The sequence below is a fragment of the Salmo salar genome, chromosome ssa17 (assembly GCF_905237065.1).
Source record: "Salmo salar chromosome ssa17, Ssal_v3.1, whole genome shotgun sequence".
NCBI classification, from domain to species: domain Eukaryota; kingdom Metazoa; phylum Chordata; class Actinopteri; order Salmoniformes; family Salmonidae; genus Salmo; species Salmo salar.
In genome coordinates this window covers 33,520,838-33,539,443 of record NC_059458.1, presented here as the reverse complement: position 1 = coordinate 33,539,443, position 18,606 = coordinate 33,520,838, and the positions used below count along the sequence as shown (strand labels likewise).

Genomic DNA, 18,606 nt, shown 5'->3' with positions numbered 1-18,606 from the left:
CCCTCTCTCTACTCTTCTCTCTCTCCCTCTCTCTACTCTTATATCTTTCCCTTCCTCTCCCTCTCTCTACTCTTCTCTCTCTCTCCCTCTCTCTGTACTCTTCTCTCTCTCCCTCTCTCTACTCTTCTCTCTTTCCCTTCCTCTCCCTCTCTCTACTCCGCTCTCTCTCCCTTCCTCTCCCTCTCTCTACGCTTCTCTCTCTCTCTCTCTACTCTTCTCTCTCTCTCTCTACTCTTCTCTCTTTCCCTTCCTCTCCCTCTCTCTACTCCTCTCTCTCTCCCTTCCCTCTTCTCTCCCATCCTCCCTCTCTTTCTGTGTATCTGTGATTCTCTGGCACCGTGTAGTTCTGAGTGTGCGTGTTCGCGTGCATGTGTGATCCTGTTTGTGTTGTCCTGTGTGTGTGTTGTCCTGTTTGTGTGTGTGATCCTGAACACCAGACCTGTGGAATGTCTCCTACCCTCCTGAGAGAGGCTGGTCCTGCCATTTGGCCTCCCTCCCTGCCTACCTGTCAGTCAGAAGTACGAGGTGTGTTTAACAGTGCTCACACATTGCTTTGTAATTATGGGTCTTCCAATACACACCCACATCTACATGCATGCACAAACATGTGCACAAACACACACACACACCGAATACAAATGTGAACCAACCGAGTAAGGAAACGGTCAAGGAAACAGCCAGTAAAGAGCATTTAAAACTACACATCACATGATACAAAATAACAGCAACCTTACTGGTTCACTAGTCGATACAGAATAAGGAAGTCTTAGACAAGGCAGCCTTGTCTGAGATAGAACAGCCAATAGGAGCAGGAGTCTATTTCCTGTTTCTGTAGTGAGACAGCTGGATGTACAGTACACCCCCTGGACAGGACACTAGTCTATCTCCTGTTTCTGTAGTGAGACAGCTTGATGTACAGTACACCCCCTGGACAGGACACTAGTCTATCTCCTGTTTCTGTAGTGAGACAGCTTGATGTACAGTACACCCCCTGGACAGGACACTAGTCTATCTCCTGTTTCTGTAGTGAGACAGCTTGAGGTACAGTACACCCCCTGGACAGGACACTAGTCTATCTCCTGTTTCTGTAGTGAGACAGCTTGATGTACAGTACACCCCCTGGACAGGACACTAGTCTATCGCCTGTTTCTGTAGTGAGACAGCTTGATGTACGGTACACCCCCTGGACAGGACACTAGTCTATCTCCTGTTTCTGTAGTGAGACAGCTTGATGTACAGTACACCCCCTGGACAGGACACTAGTCTATCGCCTGTTTCTGTAGTGAGACAGCTTGATGTACAGTACACCCCCTGGACAGGACACTAGTCTATCTCCTGTTTCTGTAGTGAGACAGCTTGATGTACAGTACACCCCCTGGACAGGACACTAGTCTATCGCCTGTTTCTGTAGTGAGACAGCTTGATGTACAGTACACCCCCTGGACAGGACACTAGTCTATCTCCTGTTTCTGTAGTGAGACAGCTTGATGTACAGTACACCCCCTGGACAGGACACTAGTCTATCTCCTGTTTCTGTAGTGAGACAGCTTGAGGTACAGTACACCCCCTGGACAGGACACTAGTCTATCTCCTGTTTCTGTAGTGAGACAGCTTGATGTACAGTACACCCCCTGGACAGGACACTAGTCTATCGCCTGTTTCTGTAGTGAGACAGCTTGATGTACAGTACACCCCCTGGACAGGACACTAGTCTATCTCCTGTTTCTGTAGTGAGACAGCTTGATGTACAGTACACCCCCTGGACAGGACACTAGTCTATCGCCTGTTTCTGTAGTGAGACAGCTTGATGTACAGTACACCCCCTGGACAGGACACTAGTCTATCTCCTGTTTCTGTAGTGAGACAGCTTGATGTACAGTACACCCCCTGGACAGGACACTAGTCTATCTCCTGTTTCTGTAGTGAGGCTGCTTGATGTACAGTACACCCCCTGGACAGGACACTAGTCTATCTCCTGTTTCTGTAGTGAGACAGCTTGATGTACAGTACACCCCCTGGACAGGACACTAGTCTATCTCCTGTTTCTGTAGTGAGACAGCTTGATGTACAGTACACCCCACACCCCTAAGGAATTAATAACCAGATTCTGTTCATGCTTTTATTGACATGATATGCCAGGATCGGTCATCAACTGTTTTTATTGAGAAATGGTTCATATTCTTCTGTCAGCATCATGGACTGTCAGCTCTGGTGGACATTCCTGCAGTCAGCATGCCAATTACACGCTCCCTCAAAACTTGTGACATCTGTGTTGTGTGACAAAACTGCACGTTTTAAAGTGGCCTTTTATTGTACCCAGCACAAGGTGCACCTGTGTAATGATCATGCTGTTTAATCAGCTTCTTGATATGCCACACCTGTCAGGTGGTTCGATTATCTTGGGAAAGGAGAAATGCTCACTAACAGGGATATAAACAAGGATGTAAACAAATTTGTGCACAAAATTAGAGAGAAATAAGCTTGGAACATTTGTGGGATCATTTATTTCAGCTTCATGAAACATGGGACCAACACTTCACATGCTGCTTTTATGAGGTTGGAATAATACTGTCAAATTTAGAAAATGATGATAATGACCTTTTAAGTGTAAGAGGTGTTTAAAATACATTTCAGCCTGTTCTGGTGGGGTGGTTTTGGCCTGCCTAATGACATCACCAGGAGGTAAATAAGTTAATAGACCAATAAGAATGACGTCGAAACCTCTCTGCCAATAACAGATCATTTTCAGTTTTCCAGACCACTCCCAGACAGTCATAGCTAAATTCTTGCTTGAGAAAAGCTCTTTGCTAACAAGCTATTTTAGTTTCTTTTTGACCATTTTAATTAAAACAATCACAGTAAGGTAATTATTACCCAGAAATGATTTAATATTGAGAATTTAAATAAAAAAACTTCTGCATTGGACCTTTAACCCTGAAGAGAGGATGTAGCAGTCTGGTCTCAGAGTTACAGCCCTGTCTCAGACTGAGAAAAGATGGGGCAAAGTACTGTTTGTCTGCAGAGCAGAGCTAGGACATGCCGCGGGGAGCTCTTTTCTGCTTTGTCTGTAGAAACCTCACATATGTGTGTTGGTCCGTCTCCATATCAGTAGCTGGTGAGAGTAGTGTGTTTGCATCCGGGTCTCTGGCATGCCACAAGACTGTTTTAGCCTGCAGAGCTAAAGCCAAGGCGAGTGTGGCTCCCTCAAGCCTGCTGCTGGTCTTTGTAGTTCTCTCTCAGCCTAGCCGCTGGTCTTTGTAGTTCTCTCTCAGCCTAGCCGCTGGTCTTTGTAGTTCTCTCTCAGCCTAGCCGCTGGTCTTTGTAGTTCTCTCTCAGCCTAGCCGCTGGTCTTTGTAGTTCTCTCTCAGCCTAGCCGCTGGTCTTTGTAGTTCTCTCTCAGCCTAGCCGCTGGTCTTTGTAGTTCTCTCAGCCTAGCCGCTGGTCTTGGTAGTCCTCTCAGCCTAGCCGCTGGTCTTTGTAGCTTTCTCAGCCTAGCCGCTGGTCTTTGTAGTTCTCTCTCAGCCTAGCCGCTGGTCTTTGTAGTTCTCTCTCAGCCTAGCCGCTGGTCTTTGTAGTCCTCTCAGCCTAGCCGCTGGTCTTTGTAGCTCTCTCAGCCTAGCCGCTGGTCTTGGTAGTCCTCTCAGCCTAGCCGCTGGTCTTTGTAGCTTTCTCAGCCTAGCCGCTGGTCTTTGTAGCTTTCTCAGCCTAGCCGCTGGTCTTTGTAGCTTTCTCAGCCTAGCCGCTGGTCTTTGTAGCTTTCTCAGCCTAGCCGCTGGTCTTTGTAGCTTTCTCAGCCTAGCCGCTGGTCTTTGTAGCTTTCTCAGCCTAGCCGCTGGTCTTTGTATTTCTCTCAGCCTAGCCGCTGGTCTTTGTAGCTTTCTCAGCCTAGCCGCTGGTCTTTGTATTTCTCTCAGCCTAGCCGCTGTAATTTGTAGTCCTCTCAGCCTAGCCGCTGGTCTTTGTAGCTTTTTCAGCCTAGCCTCTGGTCTTTGTAGTTCTCTCAGCCTTGCTTCCAGTGTTGGCTCACTGAGCTAAAGCCAAGTCATTAGCCCGGGTAGCTAATGTGAGTCTTCAGGTCTACAACAAGGTTTCTCTCAGCCCTGCTGTTTGGTCCTTGACATCCAGTTTGTGCACCACCCTGAAGGCCTCTAGGAACTCGTTGAAGTCGATGCTGCCATCCTTGTTGAAGTCTATACTCTTAGCCAGTTCATCTATGGCCCGGTCATCCACCTCCACACCTAGGTGAGCACTAAACAGACGCCAGGTCTGACGGAACTCCTCGATGGAAATCTGACCTGGATGGGGAGAGACAGTGAGAGAAACTAAGAAATACTAAAAGCTTTTCTTTCTAACAAGCTAATGGTTAATGTAGCATGATGTGAACTAGCAGGCTTAGGAGCTGTAATAGTTATCATTAGAGTAACATGTACCAGAGTGGTCTTTGTCCATGATGTTGAAGATAATCTCAAGGTCTGTTCGATATCTGTAAAGAGTTTCAGCCAAGTTTGGAGTGACCTGAACAAAACACATAGAGAGAGAGTTTCTGTGAAAGGAGCAGGTTTATTCAACAGCTTTATTGATGACCAAATAACATCAATCAATTGATTGATCAGTCTCTTCCTGGTTTTGACCTGGGCTATGGGTTGTCCCGGGCCCATGTCCTCGAAGCAGGACTGGTAGTCGATTCTGCCATCTGGTGCCAGCTGTGCCAGGCGCGGGCGCAGAGTCCTCCAGGGCAGGTCCAGTCTCAGGACTGACTCCACCACCAGGGCCCACTCACAGATAGAGATACAGCCTGGAACAGACAGACAGTCTAACTCACTGACAGACAGAGATACAGCCTGGAACAGACAGACAGTCTAACTCACTGACAGACAGAGATACAGCCTGGAACAGACAGTCTAACTCACTGACAGACAGAGATACAGCCTGGAACAGACACAGCACAGAGTCACTAATGATACACAATGATGGGCGCGTTCCAGTTGATCTTTATGGCAGTTGGCTACACTTCTCAGAATATGACTATGTCATAGGAGTTTGGGGTGTTCTTTAACAGCTGGCAGGCAGTGTGTGTGTGTGTTATTGCAAAAATATCTTACCACTGTTACTTGTGTCATACTGCTGAAAGGCAGCCATGAGTTCTGAGCGGTGGGCAAACAGCTTCTCCTGTACAGCCCTTACAGCCGAACCCTCTGCCACATTCACCCTGCGGACGGACACACACACACGATAATCAACTCATTGTCACGCTCTGTATGTAGAGACCAGTAGGAACCATGAACCCCTACCTCCACCCCAACCTCCTACCTCCACCCCAACCTCCTACCTCCACCCCAACCCCTACACATCAACCCAGCCTCCACCTCCACCCCAACCCCCACCTCCACCCCAGCCCCTACACATCCAACCCAGCCTCCACCTCCACCCCAACCCCTCCACCTCCAACCCAGCCTCCACCTCCAACCCAGCCTCCACCTCCAACACTACACATCCACCTCCAACACTACACATCCACCCCAACCTCCACCCCAGCCCCTACCTCACCCTCAACCCCAGCCCCTGCCTCCACCTCCAACCCAGCCCCTGCCTCCACCTCCAACCCAGCCCCTGCCTCCACCTCCAACCCAGCCCCTGCCTCTGAGTAAGGGTGAGTTTCCTGGTGTTCCTGCTGACTTGGTACTGGAAGAAGCGAGGGACCAGCTCTCTGCCCAGCTTAAGGTAGGCTCCACGGTTACTACCCTCCTCATAGTAGTTAGACGCAGAGAAAATGGTGATCACCTGAAAGAACAAAATACACTTAGATCTTATAGAGCTAGTCCTGTAGTCTACTAGCCATGGGGGGGGGTCCCAGACATATTAACTATCATATATCTTATAGAGCTAGTCCTGTAGTCTACTAGCCATGGGGGGGGGTGGGGGTCCCAGACATATTAACTATCATATATCTTATAGAGCTAGTCCTGTAGTCTACTAGCCATGGGGGGGGGTCCCAGACATATTAACTATAATATATCTTATAGAGCTAGTCCTGTAGTCTACTAGCCATGGGGGGGGTCCCAGACATATTAACTATCATATATCTTATAGAGCTAGTCCTGTAGTCTACTAGCCATGGGGGGGGTCCCAGACATATTAACTATCATATATCTTATAGAGCTAGTCCTGTTGTCTACTAGCCATGGGGGGGTCCCAGACACACTAACTATGATATATCTAATAGAGCTAGTCCTGTTGTCTACTAGCCATGGGGGGGTCCCAGACATATTAACTATCATATATCTTATAGAGCTAGTCCTGTTGTCTACTAGCCATGGGGGGTCCTAGACACATTAACTATCATATATCTTATAGAGCTAGTCCTGTTGTCTACTAGCCATGGGGGGTCCCCAGACATATTAACTATCATATATCTTATAGAGCTAGTCCTGTTGTCTACTAGCCATGGAGGGGGTCCCAGACATATTAACTATCATATATCTTATAGAGCTAGTCCTGTTGTCTACTAGCCATGGGGGGGGGGGGTCCCAGACTAAATAACTATCATATATCTTATAGAGCTAGTCCTGTTGTCTACTAGCCATGGGGGGAGGGGGGGTCCCAGACACATTAACTATCATATATCTAATAGAGCTAGTCCTGTTGTCTACTAGCCATGGGGGAGGGGGGGTCCCCAGACATATTAACTATCATATATCTTATAGAGCTAGTCCTGTTGTCTACTAGCAATGGGGGGGGGGGGGTCCCAGACATATTAACTATCATATATCTTATAGAGCTAGTCCTGTTGTCTACTAGCCATGGGGGGGTCCCAGACTAAATAACTATCATATATCTTATAGAGCTAGTCCTGTTGTCTACTAGCCATGGGGGGGGGGGGGGGTCCCAGACACATTAACTATCATATATCTAATAGAGCTAGTCCTGTTGTCTACTAGCCATGGGGGGGGGGTCCCCAGACATATTAACTATCATATATCTTATAGAGCTAGTCCTGTTGTCTACTAGCCATGGGGGGGGGGGGTCCCAGACATATTAACTATCAAATATCTTATAGAGCTAGTCCTGTTGTCTACTAGCCATGGGGGGTCCCAGACACATTAACTATCATATATCTTATAGAGCTAGTCCTGTTGTCTACTAGCCATGGGGGGGGTCCCAGACACATTAACTATCATATATCTTATAGAGCTAGTCCTGTTGTCTACTAGCCATGGGGGGTCCCAGACACATTAACTATCGTATATCTTACAGAGCTAGTCCTGTTGTCTACTAGCCATGGGGGGTCCCAGACATATTAACTATCGTATATCTTATAGAGCTAGTCCTGTTGTCTACTAGCCATGGGGGTCCCAGACATATTAACTATCATATATCTAATAGAGCTAGTCCTGTTGTCTACTAGCCATGGGGGAGGGGGGGCAGACACATTAACTATCATATATCTTATAGAGCTAGTCCTGTTGTCTACTAGCCAAGGGGGGGGGTCCCAGACATATTAACTATCATATATCTTATAGAGCTAGTCCTGTTGTCTACTAGCAATGGGGGGGGGGGGGGTCCCAGACATATTAACTATCATATATCTTATAGAGCTAGTCCTGTTGTCTACTAGCCATGGGGGGTCCCAGACACATTAACTATCATATATCTTATACAGCTAGTCCTGTTGTCTACTAGCCATGGGGGGTGTCCCAGACATATTAACTATCATATATCTTATAGAGCTAGTCCTGTTGTCTACTAGCCATGGGGGGTCCCAGACACATTAACTATCATATATCTTATAGAGCTAGTCCTGTTGTCTACTAGCCATGGGGGGTCCCCAGACATATTAACTATCATATATCTTATAGAGCTAGTCCTGTTGTCTACTAGCCATGGGGGGTCCCAGACACATTAACTATCATATATCTTATAGAGCTAGTCCTGTTGTCTACTAGCCATGGGGGGGTCCCAGACATATTAACTATCATATATCTTATAGAGCTAGTCCTGTTGTCTACTAGCCATGGGAGGAGGGGGGGGTCCCAGACACATTAACTATCATATATCTTACAGAGCTAGTCCTGCTGTCTACTAGCCATGGGGGGGTCCCAGACATATTAACTATCATATATCTTATAGAGCTAGTCCTGTTGTCTACTAGCCATGGGGGGGTCCCAGACATATTAACTATCATATATCTTATAGAGCTAGTCCTGTTGTCTACTAGCCATGGGGAGGGGGGGTCCCAGACACATTAACTATCATATATCTTATAGAGCTAGTCCTGTTGTCTATTAGCCACGTGGGGGGGGGGGGTCCCAGACACATTAACTATCATATATCTAATAGAGCTAGTCCTGTTGTCTACTAGCCATGGGGGGGTCCCAGACACATTAACTATCATATATCTTATAGAGCTAGTCCTGTTGTCTACTAGCCATGGGGGGGTCCCAGACACATTAACTATCATATATCTTATAGAGCTAGTCCTGTTGTCTACTAGCCATGGGGGGGGTCCCAGACATATTAACTATAATATATCTTATAGAGCTAGTCCTGTTGTCTACTAGCCATGGGGGGTCCCAGACACATTAACTATCATATATCTTATAGAGCTAGTCCTGTTGTCTACTAGCCATGGGGGGTCCCAGACACATTAACTATCATATATCTTATAGAGCTAGTCCTGTTGTCTACTAGCCATGGGGGGTCCCAGACACATTAACTATCATATATCTTATAGAGCTAGTCCTGTTGTCTACTAGCCATGGGGGGGTCCCAGACACATTAACTATCATATATCTTATAGAGCTAGTCCTGTTGTCTACTAGCCATGGGGGGTCCCAGACACATTAACTATCATATATCTTATAGAGCTAGTCCTGTTGTCTACTAGCCATGGGGGTCCCAGACACATTAACTATCATATATCTAATAGAGCTAGTCCTGTTGTCTACTAGCCATGGGGGGTCCCAGACACATTAACTATCATATATCTTATAGAGCTAGTCCTGTTGTCTACTAGCCATGGGGGGGGTCCCAGACACATTAACTATCATATATCTTATAGAGCTAGTCCTGTTGTCTACTAGCCATGGGGGGGGTCCCAGACACATTAACTATCATATATCTAATAGAGCTAGTCCTGTTGTCTACTAGCCATGGGGGGTCCCAGACACATTAACTATCATATATCTTATAGAGCTAGTCCTGTTGTCTACTAGCCATGGGGGGGTCCCAGACACATTAACTATCATATATCTTATAGAGCTAGTCCTGTTGTCTACTAGCCATGGGGGGGTCCCAGACACATTAACTATCATATATCTTATAGAGCTAGTCCTGTTGTCTACTAGCCATGGGGGGGTCCCAGACACATTAACTATCATATATCTTATAGAGCTAGTCCTATTGTCTACTAGCCATGGGGGGGGGTCCCAGACATATTAACTATCATAGATCTTATAGAGCTAGTCCTGTTGTCTACTAGCCATGGGGGGAGGGGGGGTCCCAGACATATTAACTATCATATATCTTATAGAGCTAGTCCTGTTGTCTACTAGCCATGGGGGGGGGTGTCCCAGACACATTAACTATCATATATCTTATACAGCTAGTCCAATGGAGATCAGAAGCAGGCCTAACAGATCACCTGTCCATCGTGGCAGAGTTCGTAGCCCTCTTGTTTACACTCATGTGATCTGATCAGCAGAGTCATGCCGTGTCTCTCCAGCAGGCGTCTGGTCACGTCTGGCCCGAAGTAACTGCCTCCTCCCCTGAAGGTGTTGGGACTGCAGCCTGGCTGGCTCTTCGGGTCGCTCCACAGCAAATCTACTACCTTCAACATGAGACACAGTCAGAATGGTCACTACTACCGGAATGCAGGATTGGTGCATAGGATAACTTCCTGTTAGACAATGTTTGAACTATATATCAACTTTAGTAGGAAGAGAAAAGAGCAGGAAGCCAAATTTTGCAAGTCTATTTTGTAATCTTCTTGATCCACAGATCCAACCAACCACCACGGTTTGGCCTCCAGCCTGTAGGTCGCGCTCTGCTCTCACCTGTTTCCACTCCAACTCCTCCCTGGGCGGCTGACGGACGGGGAGGGCAGTGAAGGAGTCCAGGAAGGGCACCTAACAATAACTATATTATTAATATTGTTGTTATTATTATTGGTTATTATTATCATCATTAGGAAGAACACCTGGAGGTTGTCGGTGGAACTCAGCATGCTGGGAGAAAGGCAGCGGCGCAGAGTGAGGCGGGACGACCCCCGGGGGGAGCAGAGCGAGGATGAGGAGGAAGAGCTGCCCTGTCTGGTGAGGTGACGTCTCTTCTTGGGGATGTTGCCATGGTCCTGACCCATGCTTCTACACCTGGGGCTCTCTGCCTGGCCCCTGCTCCTACACCTGGGGCTCTCTGGCTGACCCCTGCTCCTACACCTGGGGCTCTCTGCCTGGCCCCTGCTCCTACACCGGGGGCTCTCTGGGTGGCCCCTACACCGGGGGCTCTCTGGCTGGCCCCTACACCGGGGGCTCTCTGGCTGGCCCCTACACCGGGGGCTCTCTGGCTGGCCCCTACACCGGGGGCTCTCTGGCTGGCCCCTACACCGGGGGCTCTCTGGCTGGCCCCTACACCGGGGGCTCTCTGGCTGGCCCCTACACCGGGGGCTCTCTGGCTGGCCATGGTCCTGACCCCTGCTTCTACACCGGGGGCTCTCTGCCTGGCCCTTACTCCTACACCGGGGGCTCTCTGGCTGGCCCTGAGTAGAGTAGAGAATCTGTATTATCCCTGAGGGTAAACTTTACAGCTGATAGTCAATAAAATACACATATACAAAATAAAACAAGAACACAATGTAATACTGAACATCCTACTATATCAGGACCTGACTACTGCTCCTAGTCACCTCCATCCTACTGTATCAGGACCTGACTACTGCTCCTAGTCACCTCCATCCTACTGTATCAGGACCTGACCTGACTACTGCTCCTAGTCACCTCCATCCTACTGTATCAGGACCTGACCTGTCTACTGCTCCTAGTCACCTCCATCCTACTGTATCATGACCTGACCTGACTACTGCTCCTAGTCTCCTCCATCTTACTGTATCAGGACCTGACTACTGCTCCTAGTCACCTCCATCCTACTGTATCAGGACCTGACTACTGCTCCTAGTCACCTCCATCCTACTGTATCAGGACCTGACTACTGCTCCTAGTCACCTCCATCCTACTGTATCAGGACCTGACTACTGCTCCTAGTCACCTCCATCCTACTGTATCAGGACCTGACCTGACTACTGCTCCTAGTCACCTCCATCCTACTGTATCAGGACCTGACCTGACTACTGCTCCTAGTCACCTCCATCCTACTATATCAGGACCTAACTACTGCTCCTAGTCACCTCCATCCTACTGTATCAGGACCTGACTACTGCTCCTAGTCACCTCCATCCTACCTCCATCCTACTGTATCAGGACCTGACCTGACTACTGCTCCTAGTCACCTTCATCCTACTGTATCAGGACCTGACCTGACTACTGCTCCTAGTCACCTCCATCCTACTGTATCAGGACCTGACCTGTCTACTGCTCCTAGTCACCTCCATCCTACTGTATCAGGACCTGACTACTGCTCCTAGTCATCCTACTGTATGAGGACCTGACCTGACTACTGCTCCTAGTCACCTCCATCCTACTGTATCAGGACCTGACCTGACTACTGCTCCTAGTCTCCTCCATCCTACTGTATCAGGACCTGACCTGACTACTGCTCCTAGTCACCTCCATCCTACTGTATCAGGACCTGACCTGACTACTGCTCCTAGTCTCCTCCATCCTACTGTATCAGGACCTGACTACTGCTCCTCGTTACCTCCATCCTACTGTATCAGGACCTGACCTGTCTACTGCTCCTAGTCACCTCCATCCTACTGTATCAGGACCTGACCTGACTACTGCTCCTAGTCACCTCCATCCTACTGTATCAGGACCTGACCTGACTACTGCTCCTAGTCACCTCCATCCTACTGTATCAGGACCTAACTACTGCTCCTAGTTACCTCCATCCTACTGTATCAGGACCTGACCTGTCTACTGCTCCTAGTAACCTCCATCCTACTGTATCAGGACCTGACCTGACTACTGCTCCTAGTCACCTCCATCCTACTGTATCAGGACCTGACTACTGCTCCTAGTTACCTCCATCCTACTGTATCAGGACCTGACCTGTCTACTGCTCCTAGTTACCTCCATCCTACTGTATCAGGACCTGACCTGTCTACTGCTCCTAGTCACCTCCATCCTACTGTATCAGGACCTGACTACTGCTCCTAGTCACCTCCATCCTACTGTATCAGGACCTAACTACTGCTCCTAGTCACCTCCATCCTACTGTATCAGGACCTGACCTGACTACTGCTCCTAGTCAGCTCCATCCTACTGTATCAGGACCTGACCTGTCTACTGCTCCTAGTCACCTCCATCCTACTGTATCAGGACCTGACCTGACTGCTGCTCCTAGTCACCTCCATCCTACTGTATCAGGACCTGACCTGTCTACTGCTCCTAGTCACCTCCATCCTACTGTATCAGGACCTGACCTGACTACTGCTCCTAGTCACCTCCATCCTACTGTATCAGGACCTGACCTGACTACTGCTCCTAGTCAGCTCCATCCTACTGTATCAGGACCTGACTACTGCTCCTAGTCATCTCCATCCTACTGTATCAGGACCTGACCTGACTACTGCTCCTAGTCACCTCCATCCTACTGTATCAGGACCTGTCTACTGCTCCTAGTCACCTCCATCCTACTGTATCAGGACCTGACTACTGCTCCTAGTCACCTCCATCCTACTGTATCAGGACCTGACCTGACTACTGCTCCTAGTCACCTCCATCCTACTGTATCAGGACCTGACCTGTCTACTGCTCCTAGTCACCTCCATCCTACTGTATCATGACCTGACCTGACTACTGCTCCTAGTCTCCTCCATCTTACTGTATCAGGACCTGACTACTGCTCCTAGTCACCTCCATCCTACTGTATCAGGACCTGACTACTGCTCCTAGTCACCTCCATCCTACTGTATCAGGACCTGACTACTGCTCCTAGTCACCTCCATCCTACTGTATCAGGACCTGACCTGACTACTGCTCCTAGTCACCTCCATCCTACTGTATCAGGACCTGACCTGACTACTGCTCCTAGTCACCTCCATCCTACTATATCAGGACCTAACTACTGCTCCTAGTCACCTCCATCCTACTGTATCAGGACCTGACTACTGCTCCTAGTCACCTCCATCCTACCTCCATCCTACTGTATCAGGACCTGACCTGACTACTGCTCCTAGTCACCTTCATCCTACTGTATCAGGACCTGACCTGACTACTGCTCCTAGTCACCTCCATCCTACTGTATCAGGACCTGACCTGTCTACTGCTCCTAGTCACCTCCATCCTACTGTATCAGGACCTGACCTGACTACTGCTCCTAGTCACCTCCATCCTACTGTATCAGGACCTGACCTGACTACTGCTCCTAGTCTCCTCCATCCTACTGTATCAGGACCTGACCTGACTACTGCTCCTAGTCACCTCCATCCTACTGTATCAGGACCTGACCTGACTACTGCTCCTAGTCTCCTCCATCCTACTGTATCAGGACCTGACTACTGCTCCTCGTTACCTCCATCCTACTGTATCAGGACCTGACCTGTCTACTGCTCCTAGTCACCTCCATCCTACTGTATCAGGACCTGACCTGACTACTGTTCCTAGTCACCTCCATCCTACTGTATCAGGACCTGACTACTGCTCCTAGTCACCTCCATCCTACTGTATCAGGACCTAACTACTGCTCCTAGTTACCTCCATCCTACTGTATCAGGACCTGACCTGTCTACTGCTCCTAGTAACCTCCATCCTACTGTATCAGGACCTGACCTGACTACTGCTCCTAGTCACCTCCATCCTACTGTATCAGGACCTGACTACTGCTCCTAGTCACCTCCATCCTACTGTATCAGGACCTGACTACTGCTCCTAGTCACCTCCATCCTACTGTATCAGGACCTGACTACTGCTCCTAGTCACCTCCATCCTACTGTATCAGGACCTGACCTGACTACTGCTCCTAGTCACCTCCATCCTACTGTATCAGGACCTGACCTGACTACTGCTCCTAGTCACCTCCATCCTACTATATCAGGACCTAACTACTGCTCCTAGTCACCTCCATCCTACTGTATCAGGACCTGACTACTGCTCCTAGTCACCTCCATCCTACCTCCATCCTACTGTATCAGGACCTGACCTGACTACTGCTCCTAGTCACCTTCATCCTACTGTATCAGGACCTGACCTGACTACTGCTCCTAGTCACCTCCATCCTACTGTATCAGGACCTGACCTGTCTACTGCTCCTAGTCACCTCCATCCTACTGTATCAGGACCTGACTACTGCTCCTAGTCATCCTACTGTATGAGGACCTGACCTGACTACTGCTCCTAGTCACCTCCATCCTACTGTATCAGGACCTGACCTGACTACTGCTCCTAGTCTCCTCCATCCTACTGTATCAGGACCTGACCTGACTACTGCTCCTAGTCACCTCCATCCTACTGTATCAGGACCTGACCTGACTACTGCTCCTAGTCTCCTCCATCCTACTGTATCAGGACCTGACTACTGCTCCTCGTTACCTCCATCCTACTGTATCAGGACCTGACCTGTCTACTGCTCCTAGTCACCTCCATCCTACTGTATCAGGACCTGACCTGACTACTGCTCCTAGTCACCTCCATCCTACTGTATCAGGACCTGACCTGACTACTGCTCCTAGTCACCTCCATCCTACTGTATCAGGACCTAACTACTGCTCCTAGTTACCTCCATCCTACTGTATCAGGACCTGACCTGTCTACTGCTCCTAGTAACCTCCATCCTACTGTATCAGGACCTGACCTGACTACTGCTCCTAGTCACCTCCATCCTACTGTATCAGGACCTGACTACTGCTCCTAGTTACCTCCATCCTACTGTATCAGGACCTGACCTGTCTACTGCTCCTAGTCACCTCCATCCTACTGTATCAGGACCTGACCTGTCTACTGCTCCTAGTCACCTCCATCCTACTGTATCAGGACCTGACTACTGCTCCTAGTCACCTCCATCCTACTGTATCAGGACCTAACTACTGCTCCTAGTCACCTCCATCCTACTGTATCAGGACCTGACCTGACTACTGCTCCTAGTCAGCTCCATCCTACTGTATCAGGACCTGACCTGTCTACTGCTCCTAGTCACCTCCATCCTACTGTATCAGGACCTGACCTGACTGCTGCTCCTAGTCACCTCCATCCTACTGTATCAGGACCTGACCTGTCTACTGCTCCTAGTCACCTCCATCCTACTGTATCAGGACCTGACCTGACTACTGCTCCTAGTCACCTCCATCCTACTGTATCAGGACCTGACCTGACTACTGCTCCTAGTCAGCTCCATCCTACTGTATCAGGACCTGACTACTGCTCCTAGTCATCTCCATCCTACTGTATCAGGACCTGACCTGACTACTGCTCCTAGTCACCTCCATCCTACTGTATCAGGACCTGTCTACTGCTCCTAGTCACCTCCATCCTACTGTATCAGGACCTGACTACTGCTCCTAGTCACCTCCATCCTACTGTATCAGGACCTGACCTGACTACTGCTCCTAGTCACCTCCATCCTACTGTATCAGGACCTGACCTGTCTACTGCTCCTAGTCACCTCCATCCTACTGTATCATGACCTGACCTGACTACTGCTCCTAGTCTCCTCCATCTTACTGTATCAGGACCTGACTACTGCTCCTAGTCACCTCCATCCTACTGTATCAGGACCTGACTACTGCTCCTAGTCACCTCCATCCTACTGTATCAGGACCTGACTACTGCTCCTAGTCACCTCCATCCTACTGTATCAGGACCTGACCTGACTACTGCTCCTAGTCACCTCCATCCTACTGTATCAGGACCTGACCTGACTACTGCTCCTAGTCACCTCCATCCTACTATATCAGGACCTAACTACTGCTCCTAGTCACCTCCATCCTACTGTATCAGGACCTGACTACTGCTCCTAGTCACCTCCATCCTACCTCCATCCTACTGTATCAGGACCTGACCTGACTACTGCTCCTAGTCACCTTCATCCTACTGTATCAGGACCTGACCTGACTACTGCTCCTAGTCACCTCCATCCTACTGTATCAGGACCTGACCTGTCTACTGCTCCTAGTCACCTCCATCCTACTGTATCAGGACCTGACCTGACTACTGCTCCTAGTCACCTCCATCCTACTGTATCAGGACCTGACCTGACTACTGCTCCTAGTCTCCTCCATCCTACTGTATCAGGACCTGACCTGACTACTGCTCCTAGTCACCTCCATCCTACTGTATCAGGACCTGACCTGACTACTGCTCCTAGTCTCCTCCATCCTACTGTATCAGGACCTGACTACTGCTCCTCGTTACCTCCATCCTACTGTATCAGGACCTGACCTGTCTACTGCTCCTAGTCACCTCCATCCTACTGTATCAGGACCTGACCTGACTACTGTTCCTAGTCACCTCCATCCTACTGTATCAGGACCTGACTACTGCTCCTAGTCACCTCCATCCTACTGTATCAGGACCTAACTACTGCTCCTAGTTACCTCCATCCTACTGTATCAGGACCTGACCTGTCTACTGCTCCTAGTAACCTCCATCCTACTGTATCAGGACCTGACCTGACTACTGCTCCTAGTCACCTCCATCCTACTGTATCAGGACCTGACTACTGCTCCTAGTCACCTCCATCCTACTGTATCAGGACCTAACTACTGCTCCTAGTCACCTCCATCCTACTGTATCAGGACCTGACCTGACTACTGCTCCTAGTCAGCTCCATCCTACTGTATCAGGACCTGACTACTGCTCCTAGTCACCTCCATCCTACTGTATCAGGACCTGACCTGTCTACTGCTCCTAGTCACCTCCATCCTACTGTATCAGGACCTGACCTGACTACTGCTCCTAGTCACCTCCATCCTACTGTATCAGGACCTGACCTGTCTACTGCTCCTAGTCACCTCCATCCTACTGTATCAGGACCTGACCTGACTACTGCTCCTAGTCACCTCCATCCTACTGTATCAGGACCTGACCTGACTACTGCTCCTAGTCAGCTCCATCCTACTGTATCAGGACCTGACTACTGCTCCTAGTCATCTCCATCCTACTGTATCAGGACCTGACCTGACTACTGCTCCTAGTCACCTCCATCCTACTGTATCAGGACCTGTCTACTGCTCCTAGTCACCTCCACCCTACTGTATCAGGACCTGACTACTGCTCCTAGTCACCTCCATCCTACTGTATCAGGACCTGACCTGTCTACTGCTCCTAGTCACCTCCATCCTACTGTATCAGGACCTGACCTGACTACTGCTCCTAGTTACCTCCATCCTACTGTATCAGGACCTGACCTGACTACTGCTCCTAGTCACCTCCATCCTACTGTATCAGGACCTGACTACTGCTCCTAGTCATCCTACTGTATCAGGACCTGACCTGACTACTGCTCCTAGTCACCTCCATCCTACTGTATCAGGACCTGACTACTGCTCCTAGTCATCCTACTGTATCAGGACCTGACCTGACTACTGCTCCTAGTCACCTCCATCCTACTGTATCAGGATCTGACCTGACTACTGCTCCTAGTCACCTCCATCCTACTGTATCAGGACCTGACTACTGCTCCTAGTCATTCTACTGTATCAGGACCTGACCTGACTACTGCTCCTAGTCACCTCCATCCTACTGTATCAGGATCTGACCTGACTACTGCTCCTAGTCATCTCCATCCTACTGTATCAGGACCTGACTACTGCTCCTAGTCATCCTACTGTATCAGGACCTGACTACTGCTCCTAGTCATCCTACTGTATCAGGACCTGACTACTGCTCCTAGTCATCCTACTGTATCAGGACCTGACTACTGCTCCTAGTCATCCTACTGTATCAGGACCTGACTACTGCTCCTAGTCACCTCCAGATGGTTCAGACTCGTCCTAGGAAGCCTCAGGGCAGATTTCACCTGCAATGAGTAGACAGAGGAAAGAGAGTACAGTTATCTTGAATCCCCACTGACTGAATGTCACTCTGTTTCACTACAGTCAGGGATGGAAATGAAGCCAGTCTACTAGTACGTTTCAGACCGGGTCAGTATAAACATGTGTACAACTAGCCCTGCCACCAAGGATATGTTGTATTTTCAAAGATCTCATGGCACTTATTTCGGACCCGAGCTAGTAAAAATTGTGGTCTAGTACTAGCCCGGCTAGCCAGTGGCAAAAGTCCTTCAGTTCTATCCCAGCCAGGGTGGATTGCAGGCTAGAGAACAGTAGGATGAATTGTTGTTGTTCCAAATGGCCGACTGTTTGGTAGACAGAAAACAAGGTCACAGGATTCTCTCAATGGAACAACCACACATTCTGATATCTGGACCATTTCCTCATAGGCTACTACTCAGGACCTACAGTATAGGACCTACAGTACAGGACCTACAGTTCAGGAC

At 49.1% G+C, this 18,606-nt stretch overlaps 1 protein-coding gene across 1 annotated transcript in view; it reads right to left on the bottom strand.

Moving 5' to 3' along the window:
- Positions 1-3,620: 3,620 nt before the first annotated feature.
- The window catches only part of LOC106594775 (serine/threonine-protein phosphatase with EF-hands 1), a 46,655-nt gene continuing 31,669 nt past the window's right edge, over positions 3,621-18,606 (bottom strand). Inside the window, exons 12-20 of the mRNA XM_045699515.1 lie at positions 18,079-18,126; positions 10,196-10,753; positions 10,053-10,124; positions 9,641-9,826; positions 5,639-5,781; positions 5,103-5,209; positions 4,632-4,795; positions 4,431-4,515; positions 3,621-4,295 (exon numbers count right to left, since the gene is read on the bottom strand). Coding sequence (XP_045555471.1) covers positions 4,078-4,295; positions 4,431-4,515; positions 4,632-4,795; positions 5,103-5,209; positions 5,639-5,781; positions 9,641-9,826; positions 10,053-10,124; positions 10,196-10,753; positions 18,079-18,126 — 1,581 coding nt within the window. The 3' untranslated portion in view covers positions 3,621-4,077. The remainder of the gene's footprint in view (positions 4,296-4,430; positions 4,516-4,631; positions 4,796-5,102; positions 5,210-5,638; positions 5,782-9,640; positions 9,827-10,052; positions 10,125-10,195; positions 10,754-18,078; positions 18,127-18,606) is intronic.